Source organism: Poecilia mexicana, unplaced genomic scaffold, assembly GCF_051168715.1.
Source record: "Poecilia mexicana isolate PSO_F unplaced genomic scaffold, ASM5116871v1 scaffold_16, whole genome shotgun sequence".
NCBI classification, from domain to species: Eukaryota; Metazoa; Chordata; class Actinopteri; order Cyprinodontiformes; family Poeciliidae; genus Poecilia; species Poecilia mexicana.
In genome coordinates this window covers 17,344,828-17,366,117 of record NW_028263385.1, presented here as the reverse complement: position 1 = coordinate 17,366,117, position 21,290 = coordinate 17,344,828, and the positions used below count along the sequence as shown (strand labels likewise).

General features: G+C 40.7%; 1 protein-coding gene across 1 annotated transcript in view; it reads right to left on the bottom strand.

Annotated features, from left to right (window-relative positions):
• Positions 1-19,677, bottom strand: part of itga8 (integrin, alpha 8) — a 50,492-nt gene extending 30,815 nt beyond the window's left edge. The window contains exons 1-12 of the mRNA XM_014996008.2: positions 19,254-19,677; positions 18,912-19,042; positions 16,321-16,421; positions 16,117-16,240; positions 13,016-13,077; positions 12,537-12,582; positions 10,000-10,125; positions 9,820-9,864; positions 6,365-6,408; positions 2,562-2,618; positions 2,392-2,444; positions 2,091-2,296 (exon numbers count right to left, since the gene is read on the bottom strand). Of these exons, the coding sequence (XP_014851494.2) occupies positions 2,091-2,296; positions 2,392-2,444; positions 2,562-2,618; positions 6,365-6,408; positions 9,820-9,864; positions 10,000-10,125; positions 12,537-12,582; positions 13,016-13,077; positions 16,117-16,240; positions 16,321-16,421; positions 18,912-19,042; positions 19,254-19,447 (1,189 nt within the window). The 5' untranslated portion in view covers positions 19,448-19,677. The remainder of the gene's footprint in view (positions 1-2,090; positions 2,297-2,391; positions 2,445-2,561; positions 2,619-6,364; positions 6,409-9,819; positions 9,865-9,999; positions 10,126-12,536; positions 12,583-13,015; positions 13,078-16,116; positions 16,241-16,320; positions 16,422-18,911; positions 19,043-19,253) is intronic.
• Between the last annotated feature and the right edge of the window lie 1,613 nt (positions 19,678-21,290).

Below are 21,290 nucleotides of genomic sequence, written 5' to 3'. Positions count from 1 at the left end.
GTGAGCCATTGTGTACATAATTGAATAGCTGTACAAAAATAATAAGCTCCTTTTTAAAAAAAAAAAAAAAGTCTTCAAATAATGTGAAAGTCACTCATTGGTATTGCTCAACAGCGTCCCACACAATGCAGACAATCCAGCAGAACACCCACTGCGATCACTGAAACCAAAACTATAGGAGACTCTTACTCACAGCCTGAAACAGGCTGATATACTGTACCCGATGGTGACAGGAAAAGCTGGTGTTGTCAGATGAAAATTATAAACAAGCGGAGCCACATGGCAAATTACATTAGCTAAATTGTAAGGGCTTACCAGCTGACACTTGGGGGGGGGGGGAAATATTGTTAAATATGACAGAGAACGGGTATGGTTCTGTTTTCGAGAAGAATTTTGGGGTTGCTGTGGGAGATCAGTGTCATTTCACAAAGAATGTCTGCGATCCTGGTCAAATCAGAGGGCAGGTTTTAACGGTGCCTCGCAAAAGAACACGTGACCCTGTGAACATTTTGACTGTAAATGGTAAAATTTAATTTATACATGTATTTTCTAGTCACATACTCACAAACGAGCACATATTCATACCGGAAGCTAGAATCAAATTCACAACTAATAGATTTTCTCCCAGCATTGCCTTTTATTTAATTACATCCATCATCTGTGACCAGCTTCCCCATCCCTTGCTTAAGAAAAGCATCCCTTTCAGCATGTTGCTGCTACTTCTGTGTCTCAAAGTAGGAAGAATAGTTCATTTTCCTCCACACATGGCACTTAATATGTATTTCAAAGAGTTAAATGTTGGTTTTATCTGACTGGAGAACATTTTGCCACATGTTTCTCTCTTTCAACAATGCCATCGTTTTGGCCAGATAAATAGTTTACTTGTTAAGTAAGTCTTTCACCTGAGTTGCAGATCTCTTAAGTTGTGCCATTCTTTATCTCTTTGAGTTGAACAGTCTCTGTGAGATTTTCAAAGCTTGAAACATTGTTTTATAACTTTACCCTGCTCTTAACCTCTCAATATCTTTATTCCTGACTTCTCTGCTGTGTCCCTTGGTCTTCATGATGCTGTTTGTTCACTGATGTTCTCTAACAAACCTCTGATGCCGTTACAGAACATCTGAATTTATACAGAATTTAAATTGCGGACTGATAAAATCCAGACAAACCCTGATGAAACTGTACGGTGGTAAAATCTGAAAATGAATACTTTTTCGAAAAAGCACTGTACACGAACACAGTAGTTTAACAGTGGCAAGAAAAAACAAAAACATTTCAGAAATCCTAAATCACCAATCTGCTAGGTTGACTCCATAATCCTGAACTATAAAATCCTGCACATATCTGAACTGTTTCCCAGAAATCCTCATGGTGTCCCAGACTGACAGGCAGCAGATGTGATTTATGTTTGTAGTAAGGAAAAGTGTCAGTATTGATCCCTTGGTTATTGATCTGCTGGTTAATGGGATTTAAAGGGACGGTATGCACTTTAACACATGCTGCCCATGGGTAAATTAAAAATAAATCAGTAGGACTGATGTCATACAAGGACCAAATGCACCTCCCTTCATTCATCTTTAATGGCACAATCCACAGGTCTTAGCGTTTGGGCTCCAGGCTTTGTGCGTGTCAGTCATTGTCTAATTAACGTGAGAATAAAACAAACACTTCCAGGAGGAATGAACTCTGGGCTGCAGCACAAAAAAAATAAAAAATCCCAGATGATTCTATCTCAGGCCACATCTGGTGAGGTAAAAATAGCCCCCAATACACACAACATATGTGCCTTCAACGCAGTCGTCACACGATGAAGCAAGGTTCGCACACGCAGAACCTTTCATCGCCGCACTTCCTGATTGGCTGAAAGGATTTAAGGAGCCTGACAGGATTTCCTCAGTCAGAGAACTAACAGGCAGACAGTCACAAGATCACAGAAAAATAACCTGGTGCTCGTTATGAAGACCGCCGCAAAACGTAAACCGTACATAGAGATGTGTAGCAGCAGCACATGAAAAATATTCATAGGATTCCTTTTTTTTTTAAAATTTCTCTTATTTTTTTCATCATCAGAAAGCATATTTTCAGCATACCGTTATATCCATCCTGGTTGACATCCCCCAGCGGTGCTATTGCGGTCCCAAAACGTCCAAAAGTGTAGGTACCACTGAGAACAATGGGTTCAGAGAACCTGAGTGGAGCCAGCTGCAGGTACAGATACACCCTTCCCACCTCTCTGGGTTTGCTCTCCATCTCCCTCTCCATGTAGAGGGGAGCTCCAACCAGGATATCGTCCGTGCTAGGTGGACATACAACAAAGGCTTTCAAGAACAGAGGCAAGGACGGCGGTGAAATTACCTTTGTTTCAAATGACAAAGGGAATTCTCTGCTTACTCGTCGCCGTTCAAGTCAGTGACGGCCACCGAGTAGCCAAAATAGGAGGCCATCTGAGAGACGGACAAGGAAACAAATATTTAGTTTTTAACCAAAAACCTATAAAAATTCAATTTTAGGACAAGGATAACAGGTTCTTGGTTCTGGAGATGTGACGATGGTGATCCCACCTGTTCTCCTGTGAAGTTCTGGATGAAGGTGAGATTAGAGGAGTTGATCATTGCTACCTGAAACAAACAGACATAACGGTGAGAATCTGTGATGCTTGCATGGGATCAGATATTGCTGCAAAGCGAATGACTTGATGCAACCAGCTGCCCACTGTCAGAAAGACGAGGAGTTGCTGCAGAGTCAATAACTGCAGCTTTTTATGAATTGTCATTATAAAAATGTATTTGACTGCATTGTATTATATCTATGCTGGGATGTATGTGATTGAATTTGAATGGGTGTGTATAATGTTTTGGATTTATACTAGAGCTGCACAATATTAGGAAAATGTATCATTTCAATACCACAACTGACCATTTTGATGACAATGTTTATAATTAACACATAGTTTTTTTTTCTGTACCATAACATAATGTCTCCTCCAAACTTTGTGAGTTTCAGTATCTTTAGTCACTAAAACCATAAAGTGTGAAAAACAAGCACAGCTTGAGGCTGTCCAAATGGGAATATAAGAGTCACCATTCAAACACGACGTTGCGGTTGTGATATTGCTAACACTGATGAAGACTGCCATCGTTATTTATTGTGCAGCTCTAATTGACCTGTCGTATATTTCTGTTTATGAACTGGACCAGCTTTTCTTGTAAAATGGTCAGCAAGAGATATCTGCAGTGAATTGATGTTATATAAAAAAAATGACTTGACTCATAAAAACACCAGACTTTAGCATCGTTGCCCCTCAGGATCAAACATACAAACCACATGACAGGCATTAATTCAAGAAAAGTAATAAAAAAGCTTCTATAAAACTGAAAGTTTCTTCTCCCTGCTCCCCCTCTCTTTGTGCAATACCCCCCTCTTTGCCCCCATGTCTCTCTACTACCCCCATCCTAACCACAGTTCCAGGGAAAGACAGAAAGGGGAGGCTAAGAATTCCTTCATAAGAACTAAAATAACAACCACATGGAGACAGCCAGAGGCTACGCACACACACACACACACACACACGCACACACATGTGTGTGTGTGTGTGTGTGTGTGTGTGTGTGTGTGTGTGCAGGAGGATGCATGTTAACTCAATCACTGATCTCCCAGAAATGAACTAAAGCAGTGCAGACTTACGGAAATTTACGGACAGATGATCGTGCGTAAACACAAACACCGGATCAATAGCTAGAAAATTAACTTCCCTTTGGTCTCAATTGTTGGATTGGTCACAGAGGAAACCTGATCGGGCCCGACAGCCGTTCCAGAGCCGGCAAGCCTCTAACGCGGCTTACCTGCTCACACACAGCCGCCTCTGCTGTGTGTGAGCACAGGGAGAAATGTTTGTACTGGGCAGATTGTTCTGGCATTCTGTTTGCGGTGAGGCCTGTGGTTGCACTGCAGGTCAAGGGGTTGTGAGTGTGTGTGTGTGTAGAACAGGGTGAGGAGGGTTAGGTGGGGTCAGTGCCCTCTAAATAAAGCGGAAGCTCTATGTCATTAAGGAGGATTGACACAGTCGGCCCTGGGGACACGTTCCCATAAGAAAACACATATTGTAAGCTGAAGATGCACAAACAGAGCCATTTAACACATAGCAACACTCAGGGCTACATTCATTTGGACAAACATCATTTCGGGGAAACATATTGATATTAAAATAGATGTGACAACAGTGTTTTTATTCAAATGTGTCTAAACTGTCAGCATTTTGTGCCAACCTCTTGAGTGCCAAATGCAGTCAATTTTTAAGAAGCCCCTGCCATGTTTCTACTAAGTGAAGTCTTCACGTTTGTGTGCTTCACCATAAATTTGAATATCATTGAACAAGTAATTTATTTCAATAATTCAGCTTAAAAACCCCAAAAGATTCATTTGAGAGACAGTCAATTATTTTAAGCTTTTATATTTTGTAACTTTGGGAATATTATTAAAACCCAAAATTCAGTTTCTTACTAAAAAAGAATGTTACAATGTCACAGAGACCAATAATAAAAGTATTGTTTGGAAATTAAAAGTTCTCCGTTTATGGTTATGTTATTGTCTAGAGAGAAATAGTGAGGAAAGTTGTCCGTCAGACAATTGCTGATGCCCTCTACAAGAAGGTTAACTACAAGCTTTTGGCAGTCTTGTGTCCAAGCATAGTAATGGAAAGTTGAGTGGAAGGAAAATGTGCTAATGCAGGTTGAAAGGACTGTCACAGTCCGTTCAAAAGACTTCAGGAGAAGCTCAAAGCATGGACTACAGCTGGAGTCAGACCTACAAGGGCCACCACACATATGTACCCAGGTCATGTGCCACAACTGGTGATAGGCCCCTCCTGGACAAGAAATAGCGGGAAAGTTTTACCTGAACGATGGAGAAAATGACTGTACTGTTGGTCCTCCTTTCTGGAGGAGGGCTTCTGCTGAAAGTAAAGTTTGCGTTTCATTTGGAAATCAAGATCCCCTAAGCGTCGGTGGAATTTTGGAGAAGCACAGAATCCAAGCTGTTTGAGGTCCAAGGATAACATGGGAGTCATGTCACCTGCTGGTGTTGGTCCATTGGGTTTTTAAGTTCAAAGCCAACACAGCTAACAATGGCGATACCGATTTCAGTTCCCAGCAGGACTTGGCACACTGCTCACGGTACCAACAGAAGAGTGATGGTATCACTGTGCCTGACTGGTCAGCAAGCTGGCCTGAACTAAACCGTCACAGACAATCTATAGGGTATTTTCCAGAAAGATGAGAAACACCATCACCAGAAGTATAGATGAACTGAAGGCTGCCATTAAAACAACTGGAGCGTATTTAAGATCATTCAGCTGAACCAATGGATGATCTCATCCACGCTCTGCTCCGTCGATGCAGAAAGTCATGAAGAGAAGCAGCCTTGACCTAGACTGCAGGGACAAACTCTCCAGTAGGCATTTGTGTATTAAAGCCATTTTTTCATTAGTTTTATGTAATAGTGGAATTTTCTAAGATACCGAATTTCGTTATCGGCGAGCCATAAATGTCAAAATGAGCAGAAATAAAACATTTAAATATATCCCTGTGTGTAATAAATCTATAAATACAAGTTCTGATTTGAATTGTTTTGTTCTCTTTAGATGAATCTACATTATTGCTATGGAGACCACGAATGTACCACACATGAAATATAATAGCAGACCAAACATTGGATTAAAGTTATTATTTGTCATTGCAATATTACACACTGGACATTATTTATCTATGATATACTGTGCCCTCTGCAATAGGGATATAAAATGAAAATAGACGAATTAAACTGCATTCTAATGATTACTACTGAGAATATATTTGGTTTTTTTTCTCTACTCTCAGGTTAGAGGCAGGGTAAAAAGCACAAAGGGAAAGAACACAAAGCCAACAGGCAGCCTTTGCTGTCCCAGTAGGACAATGACTTATGACAAAATGTCAGAAGAATCCATTAATTAAACAAACATAAAATTAGCTTCATGAGTAACAAGTCCCCTAAAGCAGGTAGAGAAAACTGAAAATAGCTGAATGATTTTTAACATTTGCTTGTATTTTATTTAATTTAAAAAAGTGACATATTTGGGGCTATAATATGAATAAATAAATTAATTAATTAATGAATACAATTTCAAACAAATGATTGCCTGCGATTATGAAACTGTATGATATTTATGTGGGTTCTGAATACCTACTAATGCACAAGATCAATACGTTTGAGTGTTTTAGTTTGGTGTCAAAATGACAGTTTGACATCTGTGAACTGTGAACAATCTGATCTAAATAACATTTTACTAACTGAATTATTGGGCACAAAGCATTCTGCTGTCCATACTCACATATCCAAAGTTTTGTGCTCCTCTTGGGACTCCAGTGATAAGCTCTAGGAGAATAAAGACGTATTTAAATTTGTGTGAAAATGGTGCACAGATAATGAAAACATCCCGATAAAACGTCATCTGGGAGGCCGCCGCCCTCCCATCGAACCCGCAGCCAAACCCCACCGACTGGGCACTCAGACTCTTCCCTAACGGTGATTGATGAGTGCAACGCTCTGAACTTGTGAGGATGATCAGAGGGTCCCACCCAGAGAGCAGATAGAGCCCCGACTTCCTGCCTCGTGGGTCTGAACCCAGCAGACTCGACCGCCAGACTAATTCCCCGCTCCATCTTTGCTCTGAACTCCCAGTTCCAACCAGTTCTCCAGTCTGACGGTGGTTTAAAGAACACGACCACAAGGGGCTTTGTACCACAACATAGCGCATCAGTGAGCATGTGTTGCCTCTTTAGACTCACTTTAAGACTCCGTGACATGTGTTGTGCTTGAGGGTGTTCAGAGCCTCTGCAGGGTTGGTATGAGGGCATGCAAATGCGGAGCTGTCCCACCGAGTTTCCACTGAATGCTGATTGGTAAAGATGGCTGAGAAAATGGGGAGTAGCTCTCTTGAAATTTTTTGACAGACTGTGTGGTGATGCTCTTTGAAGAGAAAGCTATAAATTGTGTGGAAAAATATCATGATTGTGGTGTTCTGTCTGATTTGTCTTCAGTAAGAAAAAAGAGCTGCTTTGGTGCTGAAATTCCTTGTGCTTTTTATTTGGACTGCAGAAAAAAACAATGAAATGAACTTTAGAACTTTAAGTTGAAACCGAAATGGTTGAAAGAAGAAAAGCGAAACAGCTTGCACATTCCTACGTACAGAGCTTTGAAAAAATATTTATAGCCCAGGAACTTTCTCACATTTTGTCACTTTACAACCACAATGCACAATGACTTCAATGCACAGAAAAAAAATAAAATAAACTCATTATGCACAGGAAGAACTATACAGTTTTCAAAGGGTTTGCAAATGGAAGACTGAAATATATCACATTTGTATTCACTCCTCTCCACTCTGAAACCCTGAAATAAAATCCTGTCCAATCAGCCTACATAAAAGTCTTATTAATCTGAATATAATTATAGCTGTTCTGTGAATGTCCTTATGGCTTTGCTAGTGAAGAAGCAGCACCAACAAACACACCACCAGACAAGTTGCTGATGAAGTTGCAGTGCAGGCTTAATGCAGGTTTAAGTGATGAAACAAAATCCCAAAATCTAAATATCCCACAGAAACAATGCTCTGCCAATCATCTAAAATATAAACAGTAAAATACAACTGCAAACCTACTGTCCATTTAAACCTGACAGCTTTAAAGGTAACTCTGAAGAAGCAGCAGAGATCTATAACTCAGGTGAAACACAGAGCCCATCACCCTGAACAGACCATCCCTACTGTAAAATGTGAAATTGCCAGAATCATGCTGAGAAATTGCTTTACTTCAGCAGGGGAAGGGGAAGCTGGTCAGAGATGGTAGGAGGAAGGACTGAGCAGAACACTGACGAAAACAAACCTGTGACAGGCCTTCGACCACAAAAACCTTTTAGAAGCTGCAAACGTCTAATTTCCAGATGTACGAAACTAGTAGACACGTACCCCCAAAAGACTAATTGCAGGGAATGGTTGCTTCTACATTGTATTTACTCAGGAGGGCAAAGTACAAACGTACCTCCCACTTTTTTTGTTTGTAAAAAAATATTTTCACCATCTGTCTCTCTTCTTCCACTTCACAGTTGCCTACTTCATGGAAAAACCTAAATAAATAGCACTTCAATTTGTGGTTGCAGAGTGACAGCGTAAAAAAAAAAGCTTGAAGGAATCCGAACACTTTTGCAAGGCTCTGCAAAGCCTTTTTTCATTTTAGATTGCTAAGAAGTTCAAACTCAGAATCAGATCTATATATATATTCTTTGTTGTTTAAGCTGTAAGATACTAAACATCTACCTTAAATATTGGTGCATCTGTGTAACACTTTATCAACATACACATTTTAGGTTTAAAAAAAACTGTTTGCTCTCCTAGAAACTACTTCACACATCCACACCAACATGAAATCCATGTTTGTGTACCAGCTGGAGCCAAACAAACACAGGAAATCGTGTAACTTCTGTGGAATAATGTCTCGGTAAGATTGGAGCCAGATAATGTTTGCTTTTAAGCCAACACTTCCAAACAATAGATTTCCCAGACTGAAACTCATACCTAAAAAAAACCACGTGTCTCTTCCTGGAAGACTCCTCTGATTGTGCCTTTAAGCACAGAAACGAGACCTCTCTTTTTTTGTTGTTTTTGTGCGTGCCTGCATCTCTTTGCATCCCATATTTCATCACCTCCAGACGAAAGCCAGGATCAGCTCTTGACCTGAGAAGGTTTGTGAAGTCTGTCAGCAATCATCTTAATCAGTCAGAACGGTGGACAGGAAATCCCTTTATCAGGGGTTCCTAAAGCCTTGTCCCTCCTAGGTCATGACCCAGATGGTTTGAGACGACCGCTTGTTACTGCTTCTGAGCCAAGATAGCATCGTCCACTCCTTATCCATCACTGTATTAAACATTTTATTGTGTCAAATCTTCTCTCACTCATCTCTTCAATTAATGGCACTTCTGGTAGATTTTTTTTTTTAAATCGACAAACTTTGTGACATTTACTTGTAGCCATGTTGTGAAACTTTCTTTTGCAAAGAGACTCTTCTCTTTAAACATTTCATTAAATTGAAGCCTACAGAGAGAGAAGGATCTTTTCATTTTTGCACAATCACTCTAGAACATCATGAGTTCTGGCTCATTGCATATATTCTACTCCATTTAGCTCATCCCACATGTTTTCTCCAGGATTTAGGTTCAGGTATGGAAGAAGGTTGATTTATCCTGTCGAAGAAGACGCTGAAGACTGATTTTTTTTGTTTATCCATAGATTTTACCTGATATTTCAAAACATTTACATTGCCATGAACTCAAACTAAGGACTCAAAAGTGGTCCACATTTCATTTGCTCTATTTAATAGAATGAGGCACTTTTCCACTTTATTTTAAGACAAACACACCAGGAGTGTTAGTTATCCAGTTCTCAGCCCAAGTCCAGTATGGCAGAGGAACTTAACACACCCGCACATGGATTATGTTTGTGATGGTAGGACATAAAAAGCTTTTTACTGCCATGCATGTAGAACAATCCATTGACAGATATATAGAGTCTGTCTGCTGTGATGCTGACTGAGATGTCCCAATGCCATCAATGATCTTTGGAGATGGTTGCCCTTTCTTTGCTTTCCATACATTGTGGCAAGATAAAAATAGATTTTTAGCCGGCGGAAAGGAGAAACTGTCCACTGTGTTATGTTTAAAAATCATTGATTACTAATAATTCCTAGAAATCCTGATCAGGTTTTCTCTGCAGTTGGTTATTAGTCTGCTCACCTTGTTCTGAGTCTCCTGTAAACTCTCCCACTGCCACAGAGTAACCTGAAGAGATACACAACGTTGGAGTTAATCTTAAGAAAAATAATGGTTTTGGTATATGATGTTGTTAATTCTTGATAATTAGGCCGGTTATCATTAAGCTTATGCTTCATGCACGAGTGCGTTCCTGAGGGTTACCGAGGTAACTGTCGTCATTTGTGTCTTCAGCAGCTCCGGTTTGTTTCTCTCCTGGAACTCGTCTCAGGACCGCCTTTAAAGAGTAGCCATTCAGTATCTCTGCTATCCCCGCTGTCATCACCTGACCTGCACTCACACACACACACATAAACACACACAAGCTTGTTGGAGAAAAAAAAAACAAACAGAAAGAAGAGAGTCCTTGAGACATCTGCTCATGGACAGCGCTTTTAACCACATGGGAGCTTAGTAGGGGAGCACCGCTGCTAAAGTTTGGCTCGGTTGCCCACTCCATGTGAACCATTCCCAGAGTAAAAGTAACACATTCTTGGTAAAGAAAGAGCAGAAAAAAATATCCCAATGTTTTTCTGGGGAAAAACAAAAAAAAAAAATCACAAATCCTCCACTTCTCTCTGCAGAGAGGATTATAAATGATAGGTGCGTACTCAACCAACACCCTTCTTCTGCTGTTCAACAAGAGGTTAAACAAACAAATGATTTTATCTGTGGTCGTCCTCCACCTTCCATAAATCCTCCTTTATGTGTGAGTGAACTGTCGGGAAGGAAAATGTGCCCTCTTAACCCCCCCCCTCCCGTTCCTCTCCCACCGTGCTTTGAGTTTATCTCTCAAGCTAACACGTCCAGTCAATATTAAACCTCCCTCAGATTAATGAGACAAACTGTTAACACAGATGCATGAGTCACTGCTGCTGATTTGAGACGTTCTTCACACCTGGCGATAACAAGGTTGTATGTTAAGTCTTATTTTATGATGAATCAGGCCGAAGGCTAAAGATAATCAGTGCATATTAGAGGCCATAAAAATCCGGGCTGAGTGCTTTTATAAACATTTGTAGGAAGTGTTTTAACAGGAGGCAGCCTGCCTCGCTACGCTGCAGACAGAGAGGGAACCATCCATTAAGCTTTTTATGTTGCGTGTGTAATGCGGGTCTTGCATGTCGGACCATTCATTATTTAACATCTGGCAGCAGCGACAGCATTAATACGACAGCGCATGTCAGAAGTTTGCATATACTCGCCATCTGCAAAAATACTTTATTGATTTGGGTGATTTTGATAATGCATTTGGATATTTTATTTATCAGGAAGGACATAAATACAAACATACTTACACATTTCACAATATACCTGCTTTTTAAAGGATCGATACTAGAGCATGTAGTCTGAATTAACCAAATCATATCAGCTTAGTTTAATGGTAAAGCTACAAAAGGGGGTTTGATCATTTTCACAATGCTCAATTGAAAACTACTACTAAATTCATAAGGTGTATATTCTATACTTCTGTTTAAATCTATGTACCAAAATAACAACACATGCTTTTGATGTCATGATTACAGTTGAATTAAGCAGAACAAATAACGTTTCTGTTTGCTGTGATTCCCTAAAACAGTGATGGTTTTACTCATACCATGATGTGATACTTTTTGGTAAATTTCTCCAAACAATATATTAATTTCTTATTATTATGTTGCAGTTTTGAGCTCCGAGGCAAAAAAATGACACAGATAAAATTGTAAAGAGCTTATTAGCAGCATGTCGTCAAGTTTTTATATTCCAATTCAACGTTGTTTGTACTAACACCCGTCCAATACCAGAAAGAGAGAGAAAGTACTGGGAACTGCTGCTGTTTTAGAATGTTGTGTAAAATATCCAGTTCATTTAATAACAGAGAAAAAAAATGTTATTAATATTAATCTGATAGAGAAAAAATGCCCAAATTTGGTATCAGTAAGTGAGTTTTAACAACACTGTAAATCAAGCTAGAAAACTATAAGTCTGGTACGTCTCCAGCTCAAAAGAATCAGCAGTAAGTTTCGGGATTTGATAACAAAGAACACAGAAAGGAGTGTGTGTGAGTGATCAATAACAGTCTCCATGTTCCTAAGAAACAGGTGCACATCTTTTCTATTTCTGGCGGCCACACACATTCCTGAACACCTTCAAGCACCTGGAGCTGGAGGAGTACAGACACACTCCAGCAGCTTCTCTGTCACACTCCAGCTACACCTATTAAGACACTTTATCCCTCCGCTTTAGTCAAACATGCATGTCTTTTTTCTCCTCTGTCTCACTATCTGAACACTCCCTAACCTCTCATCTTTCTCTGTGAAGAACCATGGTATCTGTGACAACTACAGTAAAGCTCGTTTCTAGCTTACTCTCTCTCCTCACTGTGTGCACTCTCCTATTTTATTCCCCTTTCTCTGAGGCTTTCCCTAACCACCCTGTGTTATATCTCTGAGCAGAGGGGCAGCTCCTCCACACTCCATTTCACCCCCGATCAGCTCATTACAGCACCTAAACACCCACTTCCTGTTCGACCGCAGCCAGGGAGAGGCATTAAGCAAAGGAGCAAGGGAGGAAAAAGCGGGAAAAAAGGCGGCAGGGAGAGAAACTATTTCAAACCTTTTAAAGAAAAGATTCAGCAAGTGCATCAGTGTGCATATTTGGGCTTCACTGCTAGATCTCATACCGATCATTCTCTATCATTTCAACACTGGTGATTTAGTTACCTTGCCAGTAAAAGCTTCCAGGTCCTCCTAGTACAAGCCTTCCCTCCTGCAATGATAAAAAAACTGTCAGTTTGCCATAATTTATGAAGTAATCTGCACATCTTTGTGCAAACAGAAGAGCTACACTGTTTGGCTTTGTCATGGAGGCTATAGGTGTGTGTGTGTGTGTGTGTGTGTGTGTGTGTGTGTGGGCGTGTGCCACACATGTTTTTTGCTGTCATGCCTGTTGACATCCTGCAGAGAATGACAGCTTCCTGTACAGGAAGGTAGAGTTGGACCATGAGGCAGAGGTCAAGGTTCACACTGATTTTACAGTGAAAGAATGTGGGCATGTTAAGAGGCAGTGGGTCACTTTGGGAGGCGGGGCTTCTCCAGGGAAGAGAGCCGCCTCAATATCTATAAATCTCTGAAGGTCTTCGATTTGATAATCCAGGACATCGTACCGATGAAAACTTGTGATGCACCCTGCAGGTTTTTACCTTAGTGAAATCCACACTGAAACCAGCCTGGCAGAATCCCTGTCCCTCTGGGTCTGGATCATCTGAAAGTAACAGAAAACACATGCAAAATGTATGGAAGACTGTTTTTCACTAAATATTTTTATTTATTTATTTTTTTTAATTGGATTTGATTGCTTTGTATGAACAGCAAATCTAAAGCATACCCAGATTTTGGCAACAAGGTGAAGAACCAACTAAATATCCCTTCGTCTGGTTGCAGACGAAGGGATATCTGGTTCCAGGTATTTTTAACATAATACCTGGAAAAAGTGTTGATGTCCAGCCCCTTTTATTTTTTTTACCACTAAGTAAAATTTCGTGTAACTGGAGTCACCTAATCAGAAAGTGAAGTTCAATAAATGCCATTCACGAGGATCAAAGAATACTAGCCAAGTCACACCATCACCACTGTGGCGCATGGTGGTGGCAGTATCATGCTGTAGGGAAGACAGTCAGAGATACTTGGGAATTGGATACATACAGAGATAAATAAAGGGATATTCTGGAAGAAGACAGGTTAGAAGCTGAAATAACATCAGTCTGTAGCTGAGAAAGGATAGTCGACACGTTCTGGCAGCTGAACAGAAAGTTTCTTCAGAGTATTGACTCAAGAGGTTAAATACACAGGACGCCAGGATTTGATTTTCATTTATTAAACATTTTGAAAAAAAATGCACCTTTCACAATTTTGTTACATTGTGGCGGCTTTGCAAAACATCCCAACAAAAATGTGGAAAGTTCACTGGATATGATGATTTTTTAAAGGGATTTCACATCTTACCAGCTATTACAGCATAATTTACCGAAACCACTGCTACAATTTTTACCGCTGGTTCTAAATCTTCTGTGAAGTGAGCAAGTACTCACATAAAAACGTGAAACAAAATCAGCGTAATTGGTAAATCTGCTGGACGTGCTTGGCTTGAATTTTTAGACTGTTTTAGTGTAACACAGGATGTCTCATCCCAACAATAAGAGAAACTTGAATCTCACATAAAAAAAAACAACAAAAAACTAATCATCTTTTTGTCTGTTCTAAATGATATAATCTAACTGCACATAAACACACCAAACTTACCGTGTGCATCATAAATTTGTCTTCATTTCCCTGGCAGCCTGAGGTGAAACTTAATGATGCGTGACTATACAAGAGCATTTACAGAGTAAACAATAAGTCAGTTACAGCAGAGGTCTGAGCGGCCGCCAAAATATGTTAATATGAAGGGGGAAAAAAAAACAGCTGGTGGCAGAAAACGCTGCCTCCAGCACACAATACAGACTCAAGTTGCCCGGTCCTCAAAGCTCTTCAAAATATTCCCCTATGGGAACTGCTGAGTTTACGGTGCAATTACTCATGTCTTGATTAGTCAGCGCAGACATAAATAACGTAAACTGAAATATTTAACACCGAGCCAGTTACCAAAGAGAGGACGTGTGTATAAAAAGCGTGAGCATGATGGAGGGCACACCAAGGGCGAGATTTTATCTGCTGTTTACTTCGTACCACCTGTTTGCCGTCACTTCTTCAGATCGTGACATCTTGGCAGTGTGCCGTATTTACTTACAGACTTTAGAGACTCGCATGGAGACGGTGAAAGAGACAGAAAAGGGTTGGATGCATGAAAAGAAGACGTGTAGGTAAGAGGTGGGGGGGGGGGGGTGCGAAGGGTGCCATAAATCTAACGTACAGTTGTGATGACAGAGGGAAGAGGGCTGAGGAGAGAGAGACTGATTAGCTGATGAAGAGATTATTTTTTAGGTTTCCGTGGGGGCTTATGAAAGATCGGGCGAGGTGATTTGTCATGGGGAAAGAAGAGACAGAAATTGCCCTCTTGTTTCTGTCTAGTCATGCTGATTTGTTTCTTTTTCAAGTATCTCACATGTACCTCATTAAACTTTGAAAAGAATAAATACAATGTCTTAGCGATGATCTCATGAGAGAAAAATAATCACCAGTGTGATCACTGGCTGGGTACAGGCATTAGGTTATGCTCAGGTTTCAAAGGTTATGGTCTCTGGACGGCTAGAAATTACTGCCATGCAGTTCCTGTGTCTTAAAATGTCAGAGAAGGAAAAGTTCTGGGACTCCCTGTTAATTAATTAATTTTTTTTTTATGTCAAATGTTTTGCAAACACTAAAAAAATATTTAAAAGCCTGCATGTATAAGGATTTTTGCTTGATTTTATAGCAACAAATACACAGCTATTTAAAACAATTACATCTCAAACAAAGAACTAACACCTTGAATCTTAAGAAGACCCAGCCATAACTTTTTATCAGTTTACATTGTTCTAAAAAAGCAGTTGTCAAGATGCAAGTAGTATGACTGTACATCTGCCAATTGCAAGATCTACCTAACCAACCAGTTAGTATCAGTGTCCACAGTTATATAAATGTTCCCACCAAGCAGAGCAGTAAACATTGCTCCTGGACTTGAAATATCACTTTTCCAGGGATTTCTTTCTTCACTCCTCACTCCTATTTTAAAGCATGTGCAAAATGACTGCAGACTATCTTGTCTTGAAGCAGAGTCTTCCAACAGGACAATTATCTCAAATCTGGGTAAAGAAGGAACACCGGGCAGCATTAAGGTTCTAGAAAAGTCCTGCTCACCTGCTGGAAATTTGTAGGCTGTGCCTAAATCTCAGTACGTCAACCAGCCTATTCAAATGAACTCTGTCATTTCCAATTTGACGAGTGGTCAAATATTCACCCAGAATTATGCCAAGACATTGCTGATGGCCAGAGGAAACCCATCACTGCCAAATATAAGTGGGAGATTATGTGTACATTTAACCTGCAATAAATCATAAGCTTCTGCACAATTCTATGTTTTTATTCAGTGGAGTTATTTCTGGTCTAATTCTTCACCACTGTTTAAACCATGGTTGAAATGTGTCTCTTTCAGTCATGAAATAATAATTCTGATGTCCGCTGCAAAACAAGCTCAGCAAAACACAACGTCATCAATTTCTGTAGCGATTCGCTTTTTAAAAACCAAGGTTGAGTATAATCTAAACACCTAAAAGCGCAACATGCAGATGGAGGCTTTTGCAGGTGAAACTGCAGATTTACTTACTGGTTCTGCAGGGCGAATACTCTGCATAAGCGCTGAAGTTCTGGACAGCAACATAGCAGGTTCCCACAGGGTCCTTCTCCCCGTCTCTCTTTACCGTCCGCCAGTGGTAGAGAGGCGCACAGGCCTGCAAAGAGTAAATCTCTGAGTTTCGTTTTATCAACACCTCCAAACTTCAAGAGTTACGGCGATATTGTGTCCGCTCACCACCACTTTTCCTTTGTGCGTCCTGACTGATGCTCCAAACCACTGGTGGGACTTGAACTCTAGAGGCTCTCTGGTGCCGTTTACTTTAATCATTCTGTTATCTGGTAGAAGAAGAGGTAGATGGACAGATGGGAGGATGGAAAAAGGCATAAACACAAAAAACAGCAACAAAACAGAGATTTCAAAGTGCTTGCTGTAAAAGCTGACGTAGACCATGGTAATGTGGTCTGTGATCATTTGTCCTTAATGAGCAAGTGTAAACAGGCCTATAACACACACACACAGCAAAACACCATTTGCCCCCCTGAGACTAACACTTGACAGGATATGGTGGCTTTGTTTTTTTCTCTTAAAGCTCTCTCATAAACAAGTAACACTCAAGAAACTTGACTCAGATTGAGACAAGATCACAAGGAGGACAGCTTAGATTCCACGCTGGAAATCTCTATAAAATGTCCTATTTGGTGTATGAGTTTTAGTTGATGAAGATATTTTCCAACACTTTTTTTAAAGACCAGCTGGGTCTCATCAGACCCACGCAGACCCCTCCTCATTAAGAACTCTGCTCTAGCACATGTGCACGGACACACACACACACACACACACACACACACACACACCCCCACACACACACACACACACAAACACACACACATACACACGCACACACACACACACACACACACACACACAGTGATTTACAGGAATACAGTGGTTTCAGACAAACAGTGCATGCTTGACTTAACACTATTAGGCTTTTGTCTTCTTTCATCTTCTATTAGTGAGTTCAAGAGAAGTGCTGATTCACAATGCAAGCTTCTTCCTGAACACATAAGCTCTTCTTATGCTCTTCTTATGATAATCGTCAAGATGAATAAGATAAAAATATTAATTTCAATGCATTTCATTGGGAGTCTATAGGTGCGTTCACACTGCAGCCCGAAGTGACCCAATTCCTTTTTTTTTTTTTTTACGTAATGCGACCTGTATCCGATCTTTTCATGGCAGTGTGAACAGCACAGGTCGGATTCTTTTTCGAATGTAACCCAACACACAAAGTGATGCAAGTAGAAAGAAATGGACATGGTTTCAACTCTAACTCTAAGTTCAGTTATTTCAAGTGTAGGATTCGTATATATTTCTTTCAAGAAGATGCTTTCTTTTAGCTAATCTTCCATAAAAGAAGGAAACGTAAAGTGTGTAAAGTGCACAACCTGTGAATTATATCCACAGATTTTTCAATATGGATCTCTGCAGCTCCTCCAGAGTTACCAGGAGCTTGGGGTATTGTTTTTTTTTTTTTTTTTTTTTTTTTTTTTTGTAACCGTGCCCATCTCTACACATGTATGAGTCTTCATCCCCAACCTGGATGGATGGCTACTTCTCCACTTTGGCGTGTAGTTTCATATTCTCTCTAACACCAGCATAACAACCCACAGTTTCACTCTCCATCCGCCCGGAGCTTATCTCCTTAAAAGTCAAAGATTTGAATACTGCCTTCTGTCCCACGTGCTGTGTAGTTTTGCATCTTTTCTTGAATTTGTAAAACATGTGATTTCTCCTTAAAAAGAAGTAACCAGTGCTTTTATCATTCAGTTCAATCTGCAGCTCTTCTTGTGATCTCAAAAAGCATGAAGGAGAGGGACAGACTGATGGAGAATCAGAGCGGGACAAGGGGCGTGGAAAGGACACAGGCGTACATTTTCAAGATCTAATAAAAAGCAGACCTCACCCAATCCCCCGGTCTTTCGACTGGGAACCAAATTCCCATGTGCTTACAGTTTAACCCCCTCCCTATCACACCCCCTCTTCTTTCCCTCTAGTTCATGAACACACACTTAACTATTCAGTGTGTCAGAGACATAGACTGGACACTGATGATAATATATTGAATAGCACTATGAACATGATGCAGCAGACTTGTGGGGTGATTTGTTTTTTTGTTTTTTTTGCCAGGAGAAATTCATGAGATCCACATATTTTATGTCCTTTTTTCAATGCAGCAACATGTGTGATAACTCATGAAGATTAGCAGCAAGCAATCAAAATATCAAAATGGACGAAACTGATGAGCAGGCAAAATACAAAAGAGTTTATGAAATGCTTTAAAGCTAAGAACCATCAGTTTCAGAGAAGAAGAAAAACACATCAATCAGCACTCTGCACTTTGGAGGGTTTTTGAATTGTACTATCAAATAAAGAATAGAGACATTTGTTTTGAATCAAAAGTGAGCAATTGCTTTATTTTCTGATTGATTAAAAACTACAGTCTCAAAAACCAAACTCCCCTTTGTTCATCTTTTATATTAAAGATCTTAAAATAGTGGAAAAATCTAAACCGATCAAAATTTCGGAGAAGTTCAGACCTCAGAGAAAGTTGTAGTCAGTTTTGGTCAAGAAAAGCCTCATTGGTGGATTTCTAATGAACATGTCTATCACGAACTGATAGATATGTCCATTCTGTCTGAATGAACAGTCGCAGTCCCGAGAAAATAGAATTATTCAAAAATATGTCAGTGTTTTTTTTCCTGTTGTGATCCGAAAGAAATAATAATAATATAAAAAGTTTGAAAATGCATCAGGTGACTCACTGGAATTATCAAAGGGAATCTGTCTGCAGCTGTCGGGCTGCCCTGGCCAGGGGCAGTAATAGACGGCTCCAGCCTCCACGATGCCCGGCTGGGAGGTGTTCGCTTTAGGAGCCCCCACCAGCACACTAATCCTGTTGGGCACAAGGGGGGAGGAGGAGAAGGGGACAAGGCATATACAAGACAGAAACCGCTAATTGATAAGTTAACATGATCAGTATAGGGGAACAATCCAAACACTATCCACATCACATTTTTCCAATTTAACCATTTTATAATGAAAAAAAAAAAAAAAATCGAGAACAAACTTTTAAGGAGTCTGTTGGAGCTGATTTGGTCACTCACGTGTTCCTCTCAGTGCTTGCTTGATAGAAGTCAACAGAATATCCGAAATAACTCCCGTCGGGTCCGCTGTAAACCGTGGGATGCTCTGCGTAAAGGTTAAAACTCCAAACGCGGTTTGGCGCCGGCCACAGCACAGAGAGCACCCCCAGCATAAACATCCCAGCGGAGGAGGCACAATCCCACACACGCTCCATCCTGGAGGACAGCAGGCTGCGCGGGATTCCACAGAAAAGGAGGGCAAATATAGAGGGCTCCCTATGTGCAGGTGAGGGAGAAGTTTACGCGCTTGTCCAGAATGTGAAGATCGCTCTGCCTGCACTCCTTCAGATCTGCCTCTTGACACCCGTAAACCACCAGACCTAGCCAGAGCCTCCGCTATACAAGACTGCACCGCCGCGCTCCCACCCTCTGCACAAAACGTAATCCACCCCCCCCCCTTACCTCCCAACACACACACACACACACACACACACACACACACACACACACACACACACACACACACACACACACACACACACACACACACACACACACACACCAGGCACAAACCACATCCAAGCGCTCAAAGGGAGGTTGGCGCGTCACCGCTCAATTTACACCGCAGCTAATTTATAAACCCCATCCCGAAGTAATTTATTGTATTAAAGTAACATTTATGTAACAAACCAATTTACAGATGCCTGAGCACAGAGCACGCGCAAAATAGAGGACGCGCACGCGCGTAATTAGTGAATTAAAACACCTTTCAGTCTTCCTTTTTAACAAGCCATCCATACCTCTAAAACAGGACCGCGTTTCCTTCCGCTGAGAATAATCTCTTGTAATTATGTCGCTAATTATTAGGTCGGCTCACAGCAGAAATCTCTCAAGTTATAGGCTGTGGACGTTTTAAAGTAGCCTGCTGTGCCCCCACCACACCTCCGCATCACCGTTTCACTCAACACCAGGCGATTTTACCCTCCCTTAGACCGCTGAGGTAACAAACTTCCTTCATGTTGGAAATAATATCCTCCAGTGAAAAGCCATCCTGAGGTGACAGGCCACACCAGACTGGCTCTGTATATTTAGTTTTGCACACTTAGGAGCATTTGTCTTGTAGAATCTTTGCTATGTTGAGGAGAAACTGTTGCACCCTCTTTATAAACGCAGGAGGGGCTAATTTACATTAGCCGCCCGAGGTTGTATGGGGCCTCGAGCAGAATTTGATTGTGAAGCCCGCCTCTACTACAACTACTACAACGCAACTCAACACCATTTAAATGACCTAGGCTTAATTATTTTTAATTCTGCATGAACAAAACCCGTCTTATAGTTATCCAGTCAGCCAATATGGGACTGACTTTCATCCCCAACCACCAACTGTTCCGGTGTGTGCTGAACCTGAGGACACCAGCACAATGACATCATCTGCAAAAGGTCACAATGTGGCCCTGAAGTTACCAAACCATACATCCAGCATTCTCCGAAATGGTGACCCCTAAAAATAGACACCAACCACCTTATGCAAGTATTAACAGGGCTCAAACACATTCATGGATAAAAGTTTGCCTTTGTTTTTGTGAGTTTAAAGTCCCTTTAGTCCCCCAGGGGGCCATTGTTAAGTCAGCCCAGGTTTAAGTAATAAATTAACACCAGAAAGAAAATAAAAATCAGGAAAGTGTGGCCAGGATAGAAGACAAATTCTTACCTGCCAAGTGGAGACCTTCAAATGACCCAAAATGTTTCACACCAATCCATTCATTCTGTCCATTTTTTTTAAGGTAGGCTTGGTTTATCTCCTTTAGAGCAGTAAAGAGGGTGTCAGACGAAAAAGAGAGAACAAGGAACAGAAGAGGGTCTGGTCTATCTCAGGTGTTTCTTTGAAAATCTAAATGAACAAAGAGGAGAAAAAGAACTGCACAACATGAACGGTGAGATCAGCTGCAGATGTTTGTTTTTTTTCCTTGTGACCATTAGAGAAATAAAAGGGAGATGAGGAGGATGATCAAATGTGAAAACAGTGCAATGGTTTTGCTTTAAGGCAACCATGACGCA